General features: G+C 36.7%; 1 protein-coding gene across 5 annotated transcripts; it reads right to left on the bottom strand.

The window, feature by feature from the left end:
* Positions 1–1,854: 1,854 nt before the first annotated feature.
* Positions 1,855–5,690, bottom strand: LOC127126892 (cysteine protease ATG4). Of its 5 annotated transcripts, none has more exons than XM_051055898.1 (10): positions 5,497–5,689; positions 4,453–4,631; positions 4,102–4,353; positions 3,932–4,017; positions 3,777–3,827; positions 3,223–3,602; positions 2,882–3,020; positions 2,638–2,693; positions 2,477–2,547; positions 1,855–2,389 (listed from the first exon to the last, which is right to left on the bottom strand). In XM_051055898.1, the coding sequence occupies exons 2-10, from the start codon at positions 4,568–4,570 to the stop codon at positions 2,178–2,180; spliced, it is 1,365 nt and encodes a 454-aa protein (XP_050911855.1). In that variant the 5' UTR covers positions 4,571–4,631; positions 5,497–5,689; the 3' UTR covers positions 1,855–2,177. The 5 variants fall into 5 exon arrangements, with proteins under 5 accessions (XP_050911855.1, XP_050911856.1, XP_050911854.1 ...); XM_051055899.1 differs by lacking the exon at positions 5,497–5,689 and adding an exon at positions 5,115–5,418; XM_051055897.1 differs by having other exon boundaries at positions 4,102–4,631; positions 5,497–5,690.
* Between the last annotated feature and the right edge of the window lie 15,312 nt (positions 5,691–21,002).

Raw genomic sequence — 21,002 nt, 5'->3', positions numbered from 1 at the left:
CGTCACATTTCCACCTTCCTATAAGTGACATGACCATCATCCTGGATGACATCGATCATGCCTCTTGCATCTTCCCATCAAGGGAAAGTTATTGGGCCACAAAAGGCTCAGTCGAGAGGAAATTGGCGAGATGATGGTCTATCATTTGGGGGCTAACCTAACTAAGGCCGCAAATGAGGTAGCTGACACCAAAGATGCTCATACTAGAGTTAGTTTTTTGGAACAACTTTATAAAGAGCAAATGCAGTGGACTGAGGATGTCGAAGGTGATGATCTGCAAGTTGACTACCATCAGACTTGTGCATTCAGGTGTTACCTCTTGTTCGTGGTTTCACATCCATTTTTGTGTACAAAAGTGCAACCTACATCGATGTGGTCTACCTTAAGTACTTCATCAATTTTACGGCAATTCACGAGTATAACTGAAGGGTCGTCTATTTGGTCTACTTTTACTCGAAGTTGGGCGGGGGTTGTCTTTGGAAGACAAAACAGATGACATAGAGTTGCACGCTGCTTACGATAATTTACTATTATTAATATTTTCATAATTATTTTGTTAAACTTGTTATCAATATTTTATTTGAACCATAATCTGGGATGGATCATCTCCTACTTTCCTCGCATCACCAAGTGGAAAGTTATGTCTACCTACACTAAGGATCGGCCACGTGTTGCCTCCTTTGTGCCATGTAGATGGAATAATGTGATTGAGTCATTTCAGGTGTATCTTAATTGTACTCCAACAGATAACATTGCCTTCTGCCCATACGGAGGTCACCGCGAAACGCGTCTGTTGGACCTCATTTCTTTATACTCTGGATGGCTGGCATGTGGGTCATCTCTTATGTATCCTTATTTTTACGCGCCAGTTTGGCTATTTGTGAATTATTCCAAGACCCTTCCCCCTCAGAATGCGCTCTTCCCGCCGTCCGCCGTTGAGATCTCGATGCGATAGTTGACGATTTTAAGAGTCATATGAGTATCGCAAGGTCTTAGCTCTTGTACATTGAGCCTATGCAGATGGCTCCATGTGGTTCTATAGTGTGTCATACACTATCATGACACCAAATGCTCTTAGAAGACCACATAGGCCAAATAATCAGGAGATACTTAAGGCTAGGGATGATCAAATCGAGGATATGTCAGCGATCTGTCAGCATATTGTGGAGATGGGGAGATCAAGCATAGATGCGGGATTTTTTTAGGATGGCAATGCCCAGTTAGTTCTCGTAGAAGGCATGGTTGTCGGAGCATAAAATGCCTTGCAGTACAGGCGGAGAAGAAGGCAAGGGGTTAGATATATCAGTAGATTTTTGTTTGGTTGTATTATTTTATATCTTCAGAACAACTTATATATGATCGGTAAATAATTGTATGACTTTTATCATAATTGTGTATTATGTTTGAATCAATAAATGTATCTTCTAATTCATGACCTAAATTGACCTAAAATATATGTACCTAAAAAATATCAAATTTAGTGAATAAAAACAAAACAATTGAATACAGAGGATATTTCGAGATACATCTTCAGATACACTCAAATAACGCATAGAAATTCATCTCCAGATCATATTTTATTCAAAATAGGATGAATATCAGAAAGACAAATTTAGATGCGTCGGAAACTGCATTTTCAAAGGCATTTAAGACAATTTCAGATTTCTAGATGTGTGTGGGGGCACCCTAAGGGTGGCATTTCCCTATTTTAATATCTCTCTTAAAATAATTGAAAAAGCGTATAGCAGATACACTACAGCAGTGCAACTGCAATGTATGAAAAATTCACCAAAAATTATATTAAATGGCTCAGGATTTCGTTTATACTCTTCTATATTAAGAAAACCCTCCGTCTCAATATGAACCACTCTACCACTTATTTGACATTGCCAAGGTAATAATAATATCCGCTACAATTCTGTAGCCAATAAAAGGATACATCAACAAATATGAACGAACTAGTTTAATGTACAATAAATACCTAGTTAGCCATATCAACAAATGTCTAAGCAATTTAAGCCAAAGAATCACAATGAGTTTAAATTCCTACAAGCTACCAAACAACGTTTCGAGAGTGCGAGTATGAAGACGAGCATCAACCAAACTCGCCAGTGGTAAATAGTCTTGAGAATCAAGCAACAATCCCCTACTTAACTCCATACTGTATATTGCAGGATTTATAGGAATTGCCAGTCATCCTCATTGGTGCCTGCATCGTTGTCGAGGTTCGTACCAAGAGAATCATCGTCAAACATAGTGTTGTCACCTGACACAGAACTACTTGTAACTTGAATTGAGAGACTCCTGGATTGAGCTACCGTGAATAATGGTGCACCATTTGATTCTTCTGCAAGCTTAATAGCCCGGGAACAGAAATCGTCAAAATCATCTGGCAGATAACATTGACAGAGTGATATCAGATGACAAAAAGCTTAGTATTAACCTAGCAAGAATTCAAAGTAACCGGCGAGCAAACCTTTGTCTCGGCAGTAAAATCCAATAGCCAAAGATGGGTCAATAGAATCTAGGGGCATGTGCCTGCTAATGCTGTTAGGAGTTTTTAAAAGTTAGATATAAAGACAAATTAACAAATTGCAGTTGACAAAATCAGAAAATCAATCTTTGTAGAAAGCTTACTTGCAGTGATACGATGACGTATTAGGCTCTTGAGCATCCCCAGTAATATTAACAACCTGAAAACCATTTAAGACGTACTTAGTGACTTGTAACTCTTCACCGATCAAAATACATCTCAATATAACTTTTAAACCTCTAAGAACTAAGGCATTTTCTTCCTGAATTTACACTCATAGAGATAATTATACAACAACAATTTAAAAAAAAAAACAGAAGTTTCTAAAAAAATGATTATACTGCATACCGGCTTAACATCATGTGGATCAAGGTAGAATGCCTTATCACTCTGAACACCAATAATATATGTTGAAGCACCTGGTTTTCCACCCAAGATTCCAAGGCTTTGGGGAAATTTAAAAGTTGACTGCAATAATGGAATATACCTGATAACAGTTTATAAATGTGACTGATCAGTGGTTGCAATATCATGATAATCGACAACTTTCAAATTATATTTATGGATTACCACTTCTATTATGGAAAAGAATCTAAATAGGCCGGTATATAAACCAAATATAGTACTATAGAAAGGTTTGAATGTGAATCAATTATTTGGTACCATAGAACATTGAAAATGTTACACACCTTAGATTGACTTTATCAAGTCCAAGAACCAAAGGAACCAATAAAAGTAGAGGTGTCCAAGCAACTAAGCCCTTTGAAAACTCGGAACAATGTTTGGAGGCATCATCAATGCAGACAACTGGTGCTCCACCCCGCTCCCCATCTTCATCTCCAGAAACAACATAAATAGCCATTGGAAGTGGCTTTTCTCCTTGATTGTTCTTCTCCCTCTGGTTTCGAGCTAGAACTTCCCATGTACGACACATTGCATATGGTCCCACCCATGACCCAACAGCTAGACCATAACCTTTACCAGCTTGAAGAAGATTGTGGATAGAGAAAGCAGCAGCCTCCGAATCACCAAATAGTTGCAAGATGTCAATATATTCTTTATCAACTGGCTGTAAATTTAAAAACACAATTTTCATAAAATAAAATTAAAAAAACACTATAGTGAGTGAACTTAGTGGTGTTATATCTCAACACAAAGCAGGTCATATAAAGATGCTAACACGAAAAGAAAGGTATAAAAAGAACAATCTAATTACTGACACATTGCTTATCAATCACCTGACCTTATCGGTAGTTTTTCTCCACGATCTACCTAATTTATGAAAAATTAATGCCTGCATATGAGGAAGTAGTGTTAGTAGTGTTGTTTTGAAAGGGAAGGGGAAAATTTTGTGACAAAAACTGTGGATAAACAAACATTAAATAGAAAGCGTAATACCTGAGCCACAAGCATCTGACTACTTCGAAGCATACAGCCCCAATTAACATCACTTGTATACTTTGAATCTTCAATTGCATCAAAACCTATAAGGTATGTATACTAAAACTTGTTAGTTTCCTATCTATAATCTAAGCAACGCATTAAAAGGTAGTATGCATTTAGCATACCTTTCCGGTAAGTTATTAATACTTTTGAGAAAAAATCTTGCTCAAATTCTGCAAACACGTTACGAGTATCTACGTCTCCGGTTGATTCATGCGGTGAAATTTTATGACAGACACCTAGAAGCCATATATCTCCATCAGAGCTCGAAACGTCAGTCCTGCTTGAACCTAGTACACGCTCCTGAAATCTTCTCATTGAGCCGCCACTAATGACTCTCCTCACAGCAGCTGCCCACCCACTATTTCGAGAATGAACTGTTTTCTTTTCAGAAGATGATGATTCACTATATGTTTCATCGACCGAAAAACCAGATGTAAAGAAGGTTGACCATAAGGAAGCCTTGGGAAACTTACTATCACTAGACCCTGCCTTCGATGAGGCGGGCACCTGAGTACTATCTACAGCCTCGGTTGAGCTTTTAGAAGAACATTTTGCAGCAACAATCCTCTCACAGAAATCCTTCAATACCATTATGAAGCCACATAAAACATACGATTTGGCTCATAGAAGCAAACGAAATGTGTGCAGATATCTGCAAGTTAAGAAACAAACTATGAAACAAAGACCCAAAAATAAAAACTCATTATCATTCACCCATAATCCAACAGGGTAAAGATACATCTAAGAACAAAAGGCAAGAAATATTTCCTAAGCTAAGCTAAAACATATTCTTCAGCTACCTGAAAATGACACCATAACCTACATTTTCAATTTGGAAAATACACACAACAGATGATAAAAAGGGGGGAAACTGCTAATATAGCAACCGGTCATACCCGATGATCATCCCTCTCCTACAAGACCCCCTAAGCCCAAAACAAGTTAAATTCAGATAAAATTATTCTACAACATAATCATGTAGGTTGCATTTTGCCAAACCTTTTAGCATTCCATGTAGTGCTCTAATTGGAGCAATATCTCCTTAATATAGGTAAAAGTTCAAAACTTTATTCACATCATGAAAGTAAAAAACTTGTATTCTACCAATGAATAAGCAATCAATTATTAACATTACCATCCTTCATCAATTATTAACATGCCCTCTTCATTAATCCCCAAATCAACTTTTTTATAAGTATACAAAATCTACATAATCATCTTAAATGTAAGGAAACGCATTACACAAACACAAAATTGATGCCCAGAATCAATGATACAATCACACATATTGAAATTTGATAATCCGAAAAAAAAAATGAAAGATTAAAGAAACCCAAAAAAGGAATCTTGCGGAGAAACCCAATTGAAATTATTTTGAAAGCGTGTAAACCAACGTTGATGGAAAAAGGCTAACAATCTTTAAGAGGAAAACGACGAAAATTGGGAGAAAAAAATATAATTTTTTGAATAAAAATTAAGATGAAAATTGAAAGAGAAGAAAGGGAATCGTAGCGTACGAAGATAGGTGAAGGAGGATGATGAAAAATTGAAGAAATTTTGGATCGTGAAATTAGCTATGAGACTTGGTTGGGACTCAATTTCTTCTATCTTTCTATCAACTTTCTAGGTATGTTTTCTAATCTAGGTAAAACTCGAGAAAAAGTGTAAAACGACGAACATTTTTAAAGAATTAAAGTGAGTTTTTTTTGTGTGTGAGACTAAATAAATATAGGTTTTCTAAACAGATTACCCAACCTAATTTCATACATGTTTTTAATTTGAGATTAATTGGTGGTAACATGGTATCACAATCATTAATGAAAATAATTTAATAGTTATAAGTAAATTTTTAATTATCTGATCGTGTAAAAATTATTTACCTTGTTATTGTATATCAATAAAATTCTAGGATAATATAATTTTACTCCTATTATATGCACTTTGGTTTATTCTTAAAAAAAAAAATATATGTATAGATAGTGTAAAATATTTTTACACTGTTAATCAATAAGATTCGTGTATGCCGACACATCACACTTTTATTTTTAAAATACTGTTATGATTTGATAATATAAAATATTTTGATTTGATGTCATTGTAATACTTCACTGACAGTGCATTATCTTTAACCTCTTAAAAAATTGTAAAACTAACATTGTCGTATGAAAATTATGTTGTTTTTGACATGTGAAATTGTTTTTTGTAAAACTAACATTTTCATCTGAAGATTTTGTTGTTTTAGACCCTATAAAATTGTTTTTCTTTTTAAACTAAATTTCATATGACAATGTTAGTTTTATAAAAAATAATATTAGATTATGACGAGGAGCATCAACATTAGGTCAAAAGCAACATACAAGTGAGAAAGACACCACATATTCACCCAAAACTCTAAGGATGACTCATATATCTAACACCTTAAGATTTTGGGTTGAGATGTGACGTATCTCTCTCTTATGGTCTTGAAACATTAGTTTTATTGGTGTTCCATACTCTTTCGAACTCCCCAACCGTGATATCAGAGTCGTGGTTTGGCTTTGGTGTTGGATTTGTGTGAGTGGTTAAAGTCTCGCATTGTTTATCAATGGGACTAATGTTACATGACCTCAATAGATGGAAAAGTCACATCTCAACCTAAAACCTTAAGGTGTTAGGTAAATGGGTATTCTCTCTTATAAATCCAACATTCCACCCATTTATAGGCGATGTGGGACTTTAACCACTCACACTTGCACCAACATTCTTCTCCACAAGTGTGAGTCTCTGTATCCTATAACAAGATCCAACATCAAATCCAACTCATGCTTCCCCACAAAGTCGAACCACGACTCTGATACCACTGTTAGGGCTATTCAGTAGGGTCAACACGATGGAGCATTTTTACTTTTGGGTCTTCCTTTTTTATGAGCAACACACATTTGTGAGAGACGCGTCACATACTTATCCAAAACCTTAAGGTGTTAGGTAAATGTGTCTTCTCTCTTATAAATCCAATATTTCACCAATTTATAGGCGATGTGAAACTTTAACCACTCACACTTGCACCTGACAATGGTTAGTTTTATAAAAAAAATTACAGAATTTAAAATAACTCAATCTTCATATGACAAAGTTAGTTTACAAAAAAAAAATTCAGAGTCTAAAACAACTGAATCTTTAGTTTTACAAATATGTGTTGTACCCCAAAATTTACCATCTTCTTTTTTACCATAGTAGGCTTATGTTTTATCATCATATACATTCATGCATATCATTGGTTCTATGGTTATGAGATCAAGGCATCTCTCTTGTGACCTTCTTCAAGCCTTAAAAGGGAGAGCAATGACAATCAATACAAGGAGGGTGGGATGTCCTCAACTTCATATATTCAAGCTAAAAGGGTTTTCTCATGCCCTGATACATCTCAAATGGTCCATCACTTCATCAGTTGAATGAGAATTACAAGAAATTGGGAGTGAATCACACTCTCTTATCTCTTGACCCCTAAGCTAGAAGTGTTGATTATCTCAGTATGTGGCATACTCATGGACCAATTTTGGATCATCTCCATCATATCATTACACAAGACATCTTTGTTCAAAAGTTGCCCCACTTTCCTTAGAGGAATCAAGGTTTTGAAGAGGTGTACTCCTATCTTATCCTTTTTTGACTGAAATTAGGGTTTGTCATAAAATCAATTTCTTTATGATCTTTTGAGGAAGACTTGATTCCATAGTGGTCTATGTGTCCCTAAATGTCTATGTGGAGATGGTGGGCCATCAATTTCATTCATAAGAGGTTCAATTGCTCAGGTGATTATTGGTTTAATTTAATTGGGGAAAACTCAACTGGGCAGGTTAAAAAGTCAACTTTTGATATTATTTTTGGTCAAAATTGTTTTCCACAAGTCAAATATGGTCTATGGTTAAAATTTGATCAAGAAAAGTCAAGAGATTCATCAAAAATCAAGAATTATGGAAAATTACTTAAATTGGAAATTAGGGTTTTGAAACTTGCTATTTTTAGCAAGTTTAGTGTTAACGAACAACTACTTTCATGGCCATTATTCTCTATGATCAAGACTCCAAACTAAATCGACCTTAACATGAATTTGTTCTGCTTTCTCCAAGCTTTAAGGAGGTACCAAGATTGAAGCATTTGGATCATCATAGTTGTAGTTATGGTCGTTGGAAGTAAGGTATTTCAAATTCCCTTAATTGGCCTAACACTTAGAAAAATTCTAAGTGTCCCAAGTCAGGATTCCTAAGCATGTTCATGGCAGTTTTTAAGGACCTTAGGGGCTCCATCTCAAATTGTTTCCAACATGAAAGTTATAGTATTAAGTCTCCCATTTCCATTGATTCCAAGAGCAAGTCATTTGGATGGTCACAACTCAAGATATCCCTTTCACAAGTCATAACCTTGGATTGGTTGATTGGCCTCTATACTTGGTGAAAATTTTCTAAGCATTTGGTCACCCCAAACCACATATTTCATGTCCACGGGTTTTATTTGGATTCGACTTCAACATGAAAGTTGTAGGGCATTATATCCTCTCCACTTTTGCTTTAAATAGGTTTCCATTTTATAGATTGAGGAGCAGGTTATGGACATGGCAAGTTAGGTCCTCAGATTGATCTTTATGTGACACTTTGGCATGCAGTCATAAGCAATCATCTTCGTGCCTACTTTTGAAGGATCTCTAGGTGTTGTTTCAATTTGCCTCCAACACCAAATATGCTCCTCTTTTTCCCCTCTTTCCAAAATGTTCAATCCCACTCCATTTGGACAAGAGGCCATGGAGTTATTTTGGTTCAAGAACACCATGTTTCAATCTCCACTACCACACTTTTTTTGGTTGAATTTATGCATGATGATGCATTCCCTTGCAGCAAATTCATTTCCACACGACCAACACACATTCTCTTTGCTTTGAATGGACCAACACCATATGATTCATGCGATTACATATCATATCCAAATTTGGCCAAATTCGGAAATGTTTGTGATTGTCCCCTCTACTGAGTCACAACCTTGAGCTCCCTCATTCCACATCATGTTGCCAAAAACGACACAACTCACACGTTCGAAAAGATCAAAATGTAGCCTTGCATGCCAAACTTGATTTTTGCATAAGCTGACCAACTTTCCCTTCAACGGATTTGTCTAAAAGCAAGGCATGACACCTCATCATAAGCAGGATATTTAATCTAACTTTAACCTAATTGTAAGAGGAGGGATCATTTGAGGAAAGAGAATTCAGGAGCTTCATCACAAAACTTGAGGATTTCATTTTTCATTTCTCAGTTCATCTTCATTACTCACTCAGCATCATTTCAGTTTCTAGAAGAAGACCAAACTTCATTTGCTTTGTTTCTTCAACTCCTTCAAGCTCAAGAAGCAGTGAATCTTCTCCACTAGGTAAGTCATCCTCTCATTGTGCCTCTTTTATTTTTAATATGCACATGCCATGAACTGTTTAAGAATGATGTTTGAAGCTAGCCCAACATGTTATTTTCATCTGAGTACTTGAATATGTGATGTTTAAGTTTGTTGAAATTTTTGTAACAGTGTGTTTTCTTCAACTTTCACACCTTATTTCTCCTAGATTAAACCATGTTTTTAAGTCTTGTTTGAGATATTATTGTAGTACTCCACGAGATCTCCATTTTGTTTTTTATTCCATTCATTTTTATGCACTATGGGAGGAGTTGTTTGGATTTGAAATAGACCTTTTGGAATCCTGATTAGGGTTTAGGTATGCATGGCCAAAGGTTGGGGACAAAGTGTTGGCAGACCCTGATTGGTTGGGTCTTTTTTTGTCCGCTAGTGACTTAAGTGGAACATGACCGATTGAGGTCATGTTCACATGTTTTTCGTACATTCCATTTTCTTTTTAAATGTCACGCTACAAAAAAACCAGGTTTTGGTTGGGTTTGGACTCTAGGCTTGAGGACTTCGCTTTCCCCACCCCTTTGTTTTGGGCCCATGAGCGTATTTCAATTAGATTCAGCTCATTCCATTTTTGCTTATACACCCCCTGTGTCATTTTCACTTATTTAATTTATTTTGTCTCTTCTTAATTTATTTAAATTACTTCCCTTATGTCGAAAATTAATTCATAGTTGTTATTTTGGATATTATTTATTTTTCCATATTTTAATTTTTAATTTTTGATTTATTTTAAATATTTATTTCAATTGTTGTATTTAAATAGGGTTAATTCAATTTATTTATTAGGGTTTGGTTATTGATTTTCCCATTTGATTTTTAACCTATTATTTTGTACGTTTTCAGACACATGAGCATAGGCCATTTGGGTTTTCAATTGACTTAAAGATTATTAATTTTAGAATATTTTTTAGCCTTATTTTGAAGTTGGTTTGGTTTGATCAACCATGGTTGCATTGCTTGAATGCTAATTTTGTTTGAACACTTGTGTGCATAGTTTTGAAAAAATATTTGCGACATTTTTAGTTTACGGTTTTATCTTGCTATGCATAATTTTTCATAACTTTTCTATGCTTTTAACCATTTTTCTTGAATTATCCAAGCAAACTTGTTCTTTTATGATATACTTTGTATCTAGTTAATTATTTTGGAATGCACTTGTGCAACCATGTGAGATCTCTTTCTATTTCTCTCTTGACCTTATCCTCATCATCTAGAAGTCTTAATTTCATCCATAGTACCTCTTTTAAATATTTCCAATTGATGTTCCGTTGATTGATTGCCTTGAATTCTATTTGCTTGCTTTTGAGACCATAGTTTAGATTGTGTCTTGTGCATTCCAATTTGAGTGTTATGAGTCCATTGGGATTTATTTCTTGTTGTCTACACTTAGGTTTTACTTGATCTTGGCAACCTTATATCTTGCTCTTATGATTCTTTGAGTGGTATTCCATTACCATTCATCATGATAACACATTAAGAGCTACATTCTTCTCCTTCTTGACCTAGTTTTGAGTTTAATGGATGGTGAAGCTCTTAGGAGTTTGGGATCCATCCTTGTGTATTTTGATATTATTCTTATTTCATTTATTTATGTCTCAGTTCCATTTTAAATCGCCTTTTTACTTTGGTTGTACAAAGGACTCCTTGCTTGGATGATGCCCATCTTTTGACTTGCTAGTTGTACTTGAACTTTAAGTTTGTTTGTTTGTTTGTTGGTACTTCTTGGAGTTTGGGGAGTTCTATTTAATTATTTAAATAGGACTTTGTTATTGTCTCATGACCCATAAGCATCCCTCTTTTAATCTTTGTTCATCTTGTTGATTTTTTTTATAAAGGATTCCTTTTTTAGGATGATATCTTTACTTATTTATCAAGTTATTTAGCTTTGATGTGTGTGTGAAGTTTTGGTGACTTACCTTGTTATCCTTGAACCTTAACTTGAGTTAACCTATTGTATAAGTCATAACACCCCTTGATGTCATGTGTGTAACTTCATTGTTTGATTACTTGTTGCTTAAGTTTCTTTGAACATATGTGATTGGTTACCTATCTTGAAGCACAACTTATGTGATTCATTCATTGATGTTTGAATTGACTTGTATATGAGGTTTAATATGCCATATACTTCTGACATGTTTGTTTAAATACCATTTTCCCATGATTATGTTTCATCTATACTTGATAGGAGTTCATTAGCCTTAGGAGCATGACTAGGGTTTGAATTTGATTATTACATGGCAAAACCTTGAGTATGTTATGATATGGTATCTTTGTGATGTCTTAAGTTTCTTTATGTATTGATTTTGTGATTTGATCTCAAAATCCTATATTGTGTCCTTGGCTATGTCTAAACTGTCCACACTTATGTTCATTTCACTTTACAAATTTACATGTTGATCATATGCTTTGATGCTTAATTTGGATGTGATGTTGTTGCTCATTTTGATTTGATAATTTGTCATTTGCTTTTATCCTTATTCCATGACTTAATTTGGATTACTTTATTTATATTTCATCTATCATTTCATGACTTGATATGTTTTGTTTAGTTTCCATCTGTTTGTTCCATGACATGATGTGGGTTACTCTGTCTACCTTCTATTTGTTCCCCCATGACTTGATATGGATTGTTATGGCTTGTATCTTGTTTCCATGATTTGATATGTATTACTTTGTTATATCTCATTTATTCTTCCATGACTTGATATAGACTGCTTTGCCTTTATATTACTTTATCTTTCCCCCTTGACATGATATGGATGGCTAATTACTTTTCTTTCCCCATAACATGATATGGATGGATAATTACTTTTCTTTCCCCATGACATGATATGAATGGCTAACTACTTTTCTTTTACCATGACTTGATATGGCTTACTTTTTGAATTTGTTTCTACTTTCACCATGACTTGATATGGCTTACTTAATGAATTTGTTTCTACTTTCACCATGACTTTATATGGCTTACTTTGTGAATTTGTTTCTACTTTCACCATGACTTGATATGGATTTGTCTTCTCCTTTCATATTTTTCCCTTGTGTGAACAACATGCTCCCCATAAGATTTCTTTGGTTCATTCCTGGTTAAGTTTGAACCAAAGTAGACCTTAGGTTTGCTAACCAAGCATGATAACATTAGATAGACCCCCTTTATCCTTGACCCTAGGTCAATTTTTGCATGATAACTCAGGTAGATATTTACCTCTTACCCTAACTTTAGGACCACTATTGCATTCCAACATTATGGTTTATCTTGAGAATTCCCTTAGATTTTCCATTTCTCTTTTGCATTCATTCTAAGACAAAAACATTTCTTAATCAAAATCCAAAAACATTCTAAATACTACTGGAACTCTTTCAACAATAAGAGAGAAGTACTCAGATGCCTTCTGCTTTGGGGGGATCATTTGATGTATTCTTTCAACAAAATACTCAACCAATCAAATTTCTTTTGCCACTTGGCTTTTCTTATGAAAATTTTCAATAAGGGTGATTACCCATAAAAATCACCAACAAACCAACATATTTAATAAGGACTACGGTGCTCTGATTCTGTATTAATACGTAGGCATTGGGTTGCAAAACCTAAGCGAGCGCAACAATAAAAACTTTCCTTTTATTTATAATTCAATATTTTTGCATGCATTCCCTTTTAGTCAGTAAGTTTTAGAATAAATGCACCTTTTTTATTAGAACAACAAGAGTGGATCCTGTAGAGTACTACAGACGTGAGGGGTGTTAATACCTTCCCTTCGTGTGATCAACTCCCTTACCCATCTTTTGGTTGTGATATGATTAGATTCATCCTTTTATAGGTTTACTCAATGTTTCCTTTCCCTCTATTGGGATAAATAACATTGATGGCGACTCTGTTTTGTGTGCGTGTTTCTTTGAGATACGACAGTTGGAGACTCTGTTGGGGAAGTCCCTAAGCAAGTCAATCCTAGATCTTGTTTGTTTCCTTTTCATTGGGTGTTTATTTCTTTATGTTTCACTTGCTCATTGCATTCATTTCATTTTATTACTCTTCATACTTTGGAAATTGTTGATGTGTTGGTTGTTGGATTTTCTGTTTGCAGGATGAGTGGGATGTTACTATGAGGTAAAATGGCCACTAACCATGCCAATGACACATAGGTTAGAGTGGATAGTCATGTTAACTCTCGTGGCGCATGACACGTAAGAGTTTGTATGGCATACCATGCCCATATGAGGTTCTGGTGAGAATGCTTTTGTCTTGCATGCCTTATGCACTAGACAGAGTGTTATCATAAGAACCATCGATTCTAGTTGCCATTTAGAAGCCTGTTCTGTTCTGATTAGAATCTACCTGTGAGTTGTGGCGGGTGTTACAAAACAAGCCTTCATCATACCCGATTTTCTTATAATTACGTCGAACTTTTGAACTTGAGACATTCAGTCAGTTATCAAGTACATCAGTTATCCATTGATATGGAAACTACATTTGCATTCATAAGCATCGTTATGTTCATTCTCTTAACACACATGTCTTTGTATTTCCAGGTGTTTTTAATTCTTGATTCTCATTATTTAAGTCATCTCTAAAGATGGATACTGGTAGAGGCGGACATATTTCTTACAAGTTTTCTGAGGTCAACCTGGATTCCCTTCTCGAGATGGCTAAGATATCCCCTCCTGGAAATCTAGAAATTTTCAGAAGGGATTATGGGAAGATTGTAGATTACCTCAAAGCTCCTCTCAGTAAATATCATCACAGTGTACTTCACACTCTGCTACAGTTCTACGATCCTCCTTTGAGGTGTTTTACCTTCCCAGATTATCAGTTGGTGCCGACTTTGGAATATCATTCATGTATTCTGGGAATTCTCATCAAACTTCAAGTTCCTTTCCATGCGTCTATGGAGGTCCCTGATTCTGAACATATTGATGTTGCCCTTTATTTGGGCAAATTTGTGGTGGATGTTAATCTCAAGACAAAAGGAGGACTCATTGGGTTCCATTTGAGCTTTATTTTGACCACTCTGGATGCTTTGGCTAAAGAAGAGAATTGGAAGGTTTTCAACACTGTTTGGCTTGCAGTATATGTGGCATTATTTTGTTTCTCAACATGGTTGATTTGGTCGATATGAATGTCATTCGTATCTTCATGATGGGGGACCATGTACCAACACTTTTGGGAGATGTTTACCATTCCATTCATTCCAGAAATCACAAGAAGAGAGGTGGCTTAGTATGGTGTTGTGCTCCTCTTTTGTATCATTGGTTCCGAAGCCATCTCCCTTGCAAAGGAGTGTTCGCAGATAACAAGGAAACCTCGAAGTGGTCTAAGAGATTGATGGGACTTACTTCCAATGACCTGGTGTGGTATAACTTAAGGTTGAATAGGATGGAAAGGTCTGAGGTGATTGTGAGTTGTGGAGAATAGGATGTGCCACTCATGGGCGTTAGGGGAGGTATAAAATACAATCTTGCGTTGTCTCAAAGACAATTGGGCTATGCTTTTAAAGGACCTCCAAAGGATAAAAGTATACAAGAATCCTTATTCTACAATGTGACTGATGATATTGAGATGATGATGAAGGTTGCTAAGGCCTGGAGCCACATTTCATGTAAAGGAAAAGAATTCTCTGGCAAGAAAGATTATGTTGCTTATCCTTCTTATGCAAACTGGATCAAAGATAGAGTTCAAACTGTCTTGTTGCCTTTTTCGATGGAGAAGCCATTGTATCCCCAAGAGCCAGATCACCCTGATTTTATGCCTAGAAAATACTTCAATCAGACTTTGCTTTTAAACAAGAAGCTGAAGCAGGAAAAAGAAGAGTTAAACATGTAAGTTTTTAGCTTTAGACTAGAAAAAATGGATCTGCCTCATAAACTTAGAGAAAGAGACGAATTGCTTGGTGAGTATGGTCTTGTTGTGGATGGAATAGTCAGAAAGAAGACTAAAATCGAAAGAATTAGAGGGGATACCTCTACAGTTATTGAAGAACAAAAGAGAGCTCTTGAAGAAGTTGAAGAAGAAATTAAGCAAAAGCATCAAGAGCATGAATCACTTAAAGTCTCCAAAGCCAAGATGGAGAGGAAATACAAGGACAGGATTAAAAGATTAGAGAAACAACTTCAGGATAAGAATGTTCAATTCGAAGAGGAAAATACCCAAAGGCTAGGAGTGGAAATTTAGATCAAAGGAAACCACATTCATTTGGAGAAATCTGTGGAGGAGATTGCAAGCCTCAAAACTCAGTTGAAAGAAAGAAATGATACTCCCTTACAAATTCAACTCCCAGAATGCAACAAATGTGAAAAGTTGATTGATCAATGTCAGTACTTGGATGGTATGATTTTTCAAAAATATATGGTTATCCAAACCTTGTCTAGAAGCGCAATCAAGAAGAAATAAAGAAGTTGTTTGAAGAGTCCAAAGCTTGGATCCTAAAGTATCTAAAGAGCGGAGGACCTTTGACCTATGTGGACTGGAAAGTTTGAGATTGTCTTTTGTTTTCCATATAGTGACCACCATCAGGATTATTGATGGGGTTTTTTATTTGCACTTTTGTTTTGTTTATCTGCTTATTCTTCTTGTAAGAACTATTTATGTTACTCTGGTTTGTTAATGAATTAGATGTTCAGTCTATCCAGTGCTTATTATCTATCTTCTATTTCCTTTCGCTTATATAACTTGAATCAAAGTTCTAGAACCTGGAAAATACACAAACATATGATTGCATGTTTACATTCATTTATGCATTCATACTGCATCCATAATAAGTTTTCTGGTCGGACTTCTCTTATTGACTCTGCTCTTCTTAGCAGAGATTGCAAATCCAGACATTCACCGTTACGCCACAAGAAGCATCCAAAGACGCCAGATGGATCAAATTCAGGCTAACATTGATGAAATAAGGAACCAAATGGATGCTAGGATGACACAGTTCGGGGAGGCCATTACCAATGTGACTCGTAATCAAGAAGAATTGAGGGCTCTTGTGGAGAGGACTCGTGTTGAGAATGAACCAATGTGACTCGTATTCAATGCATAACAGTGACATAAGTGCTCATGCTGATGATAAAAAATACTGACTATTGGAAGAGAGATTGAAGACTGTAGAGGGACAAGGTAGTTTTAGGGACGAACATTATTGACATGGGACTGGTGCCAGGGGTAAGGGTTCCACCTAAGTTCAAGGTTTCTGTCTTTGACAAGTATACTGGTACAACTTGTCCAAAGACGCATGTCAGAGCTTATTATCGCAAGATGTCTGCTTATTTTGAAGATGAGAGGTTGTTAATGCATTTTTCCAGGATAGCCTAGCTAGGGCATCTTTGGAATGGTATATGCATCTGGAAAGAACATACATTAGAAACTGGAGGGACTTGGTGGAAGCATTTGTTAAGCACTACCAACACAATATTGGCATGGCACCAAATCGGACCCAATTACAAAGTCTGACTCAGGGACCAAATGAATCATTTAAGGAATACGCCAAGAAATGGCGTGAACTAGCTGCTAGAGTTCAACCTCCATTGATGGAGAGAGAATTGGTTGACATGTTCATGGGTACCTTACAAGATCCCTACTATGACATAATGGTGGGTAGTACTTCTACTGGTTTTTCCGAGTTGGTAATGGCTGGAGAGAGAATTGAAGCTAGTCTCAAATTGGGTAAAATACAGTCAGCCAATACTGGTAGTTCTGCAAGTGGAGTTAGTAAGATGTCGTTCAGTGGTTACCCCATAAAGAAGGAGGGTGAAGCAATCGTTACTTATACTCAAAGGGGAAGAGGTAGACAACAATACTAACTGCAACATCAACAACACTGTCAACATCAGCATCACCATCCACATCAACAATAATAAGTGAATGTTGTGGCCATTCCGGTCATCGCAACTCCTTAGCAACAACAGTTGTAGTACCACCACCACCAACAACAACAACAACAACAAACCGCTCTTCGTCGCAATTACAATCAGCCAAGACAACCCAGAGTCGAGAAAGTGTTTGATCCATTCCCAATGACTTATTCTCAAGTGCTCCAGCATTTATTGCAATTGAAGATAGTTAATTGGAGGGGCATGCCACCTCCTTCTGAGAGGCTCTCTGCAGGTTATAATCCTAATGCTCGTTACGAATTTCATTCTGGAGGTATAAGCCATAATGTGGAGAATTGTTGGGCCCTTAAATACAAAGTGCAAGAATTATTGGATTCCAAGGCCATTCAGTTCACCCCGGACAATGGATCTAATGTTATTCAAAATCCGATGCCAACTCATACCGGACCCACTGTTAACGTTGTGGAAGAGGGTGAGAGTCTGAATTTAATCATGGATGTAAACCTGTTGTCTACTCCTTTGTCGTGTGTTAAGACATACCTGATCCAAAATGGTGTTTTTCCTGGGTGTTCCCTAGATTGTTGTGAATGCCAGAATCAGCCTGATGGATGCGTTAGTCTGAAGATTCGGATTCATAATTTGACCAATGAAGGTATTCTACAGTGTGATAGGATTGTGAAAGACGAGAAAGTTGAAAAGACAAATGTGGCAGTAATTTCCATTCCATATACTTTTGCAAATATTCCAACGCCTGCTAGGCCTACTCCCTTGACAATCATGTTGCCTGGTCCTATCCCTTACTCCAGCGAGAATGATGTACCTTGGCATTATGGGTCAGGTGTTTATCATCATGGAGTAAAGCAAGAAGGGAAGCTTTCCGAAGACAAACCAAGTGAAGACGCAAGTTTGAATGTTGATAACCTTGCCGGTACATGAAGAATTACCAATAGTGGTGGGATATATTCTCCACAAAACATCCAAGATAATGTTAATGCCTTGACAAAAACCAAGGGTAAACAAGTGGTGGGTGATAACCCAGGATCTGTACAAGTTAATACTCTGAATGTAGTACCTGGTACTTCTTCGTCTCAAGAAGTTGAAGATTTATTGAGATTAATTAGAAAAAAGTGACTACAAAGTGATAGATCATCTAAGCCAGATGCCGTCTAAAATGTCAATCTTGTCCTTGTTGTTGTATTCTGAAGCTCACCGGAATGCCCTAATGAAATTATTGAGTTCTACCTTTGTGCCGCAAAATAACACTATCAACCACTTAGAAGGGGTTATGGCCAGTATTTTAGTTGATAATGGTTTGGGTTTTACAGAATTTGATCTCCCTCCAGAAGGACACAATTATAACAAAGCCTTGCACATTTCTATGGAAAGCAAAGGAACTACATTATCCCGTGTGCTGGTGGACACCGGATCATCCTTGAATGTGCTACCTAAGTCTTCCCTAATAAAGATTGATTATGCCGGAGTTGAATTGCGCCCCAACGACTTGATAGTTCGGGCTTTTTATGGGTCTCGAAGAGCTCTTTTTGGTGAAGTAGACCTACCTGTTAAAATTGGACCACACGTTTTTGGTGCGACATTCTTCGTCATGGATATACATCCCGCATATTGTTGTTTTCTAGGACACCCGTGGATTCATGGGGCAGGCACTGTAACATCTACATTGCATCAGGAAATGAAATTCCCAAGTGGTAGTAAGATTGTTACTGTGTGTGGCGAGGAAGAGTACATGGTGAGTCATTTGACATCTTTCCGGTATGTAGAGGTTGAAGGGGAAGTATATGAAACTCTGTTTCACGCATTTGAGGAAGTTCAGATGATCAAGACCACTCGTTTTGAGGTTAAGAGGCCTGCAGTTTCCATGTCTTCATTAAAGGATGCCAGAGCAGTGGTCGAGAATGGTCACCCCGAAGGTTGGGGTCGTGTGTTAGATCTTCCTTTGAAATTTGAAAAATTGGGCCCCAATTTCAGTAATTCCCAGCAAGACATAGCTCTTGAAGCTCCCCAAGCTCCAAAAGTTCTCACTCTGGTGAAGTTTACAAGTGCTGGATTTATCAATAATGATCAGGCCAATGTTGTCGGTGATGATGATGACAGTGATTATGACATCAACAACTGGATTCGGCCAAGTGTTCCAGGTGAAGAACTCCGCAATTGGACTACAAAGGATGTCACCCAAGTCACGCTCAATCTGGAGTAATTTTCTTTTATTTTCTTTTATTATGCAATAATTCCCGCGCTCTGCCCAAAGCGTGGAGAATCATGTAGGGCCTTCTTGTTTCATTTGCAATTTTTTATCATAAAATAAAGGACATTTTTGCATTCAAATCTTTTGATCTTTGTCTTTCTATTTTTACTTTTATCTTTCCTTTTTAAAAATGGCAATATTTTCTTTTCACCACACACTTCCTAAAAAGCATAAAAACATCATTAATGCAGATCCACGTCCACCTCAGACCCCATTGATAACGATTCTGCTATCGCTCATTATGAATTTGACAATCCGATCTACCAAGCCAAAGAAGAAGGTGACAAAGATTGTGAACTCCCTGAAGAGTTGATAAAATTATTAAGGCAAGAGGAAAAGGTCATCCAACCGCACCAAGAAGACATTGAGGTTGTGAATCTGGGAACTAAGGACGACGTGAAAGAGATCAGAGTAGGGTCTTCTTCGGAAGAAAGTGTGAAGACAAGGTTGATCGACATGCTGCGAGAATTTATCGACATATTTGCTTGGTCCTATCAAGAAATGTCGGGGCTAGACACAAATATTATGGTGCACAGGCTACCTTTGAAAGAAGAGTGTCCACCGGTTAAGCAAAAGCTTTGAAGGACGCGTCCTAATATGTCTAAAAAGATCAAAGATGGAGTGCAAAAGCAATTTGATGCAGGTTTTCTGGCAGTTACTTCGTATCCTCCGTGGGTAGCGAACATCGTCCCGGTGCATAAGAAAGATGGTAAGGTACGAATGTGTGTTGATTACCGTGATTTGAACAGAGCAAGTCCTAAGGATGATTTTCCGCTCCCTCGCATTGATGTATTGGTCGACAACACCGCATAATTCTCGTTTTTTTTGTTCATGGATGGTTTCTCCGATTATAATCAGATTAAAATGGCTCCAGAAGACATGGCGAGGACCACATTTATTACACCTTGGGGAATCTTTTGTTACAAAGTTATGCCTTTTGGTTTGAAGAACGTAAGGGAAACTTACCAGCGTGCAATGGTAACCCTATTCCATGACATGATCCATAAAGAGATTGAGTGCTACGTGGATGATATGATTGTGAAATCCTATATAGAGGAAGAAAATTTAATCAACTTGCGAAAATTGTTTGAAAGATTAAGGAAGTTCAGGCTAAGGCTAAATCCTAACAAGTGTGCTTTTGGAGTAAGGTCTGGTAAATTACTTGGCTTTTTTATCAGTGAAAGAGGAATTGAGGTTGATCCCGCAAAGATAAAAGCGATTCAAGATATGCTTGAGCCAAGAACCGAAAAAGAAGTGTGTGGTTTCTTAGGAAGGTTGAATTACATTGCTAGGTTTATCTCCAACCTGACAACTACATGTGAACCAATGTTCAAATTGTTGAGAAAGGATCAGGCAGTAGTGTGGAATGATAATTGTCAAAGGGAATTCGAAAAGATAAAAAAAGTACTTGCAAGAACCTCCAGTTCTTATGCCTCCAATAGAGGGTAGACCCTTGATCATGTATCTCATTGTCATCGACGAGTCGATGGGATGTGTATTAGGCCAACATGACGA

This window comes from Lathyrus oleraceus, chromosome 3 (genome assembly GCF_024323335.1).
Source record: "Lathyrus oleraceus cultivar Zhongwan6 chromosome 3, CAAS_Psat_ZW6_1.0, whole genome shotgun sequence".
Classification (NCBI taxonomy): Eukaryota; Viridiplantae; Streptophyta; class Magnoliopsida; order Fabales; family Fabaceae; genus Lathyrus; species Lathyrus oleraceus.
Note: the sequence above shows the minus strand (reverse complement) of the source record. Positions and strands in the feature narration are given on the sequence as shown.

What these genes read in the sequence shown, in the direction of transcription:
- LOC127126892 (XM_051055897.1), bottom strand. Translation starts at nt 4,570, where the DNA reads ATGGTATTGAAGGATTTCTGTGAGAGGATTGTTGCTGCAAAATGTTCT. An exon ending in ATTAATAACTTACCGGAAAG is followed by an intron (nt 4,018 to 4,101) that starts GTATGCTAAATG and finishes CATACCTTATAG; the next exon opens with GTTTTGATGCAATTGAAGAT. An exon ending in ATTTTACTGCCGAGACAAAG is followed by an intron (nt 2,390 to 2,476) that starts GTTTGCTCGCCG and finishes GTTATCTGCCAG; the next exon opens with ATGATTTTGACGATTTCTGT.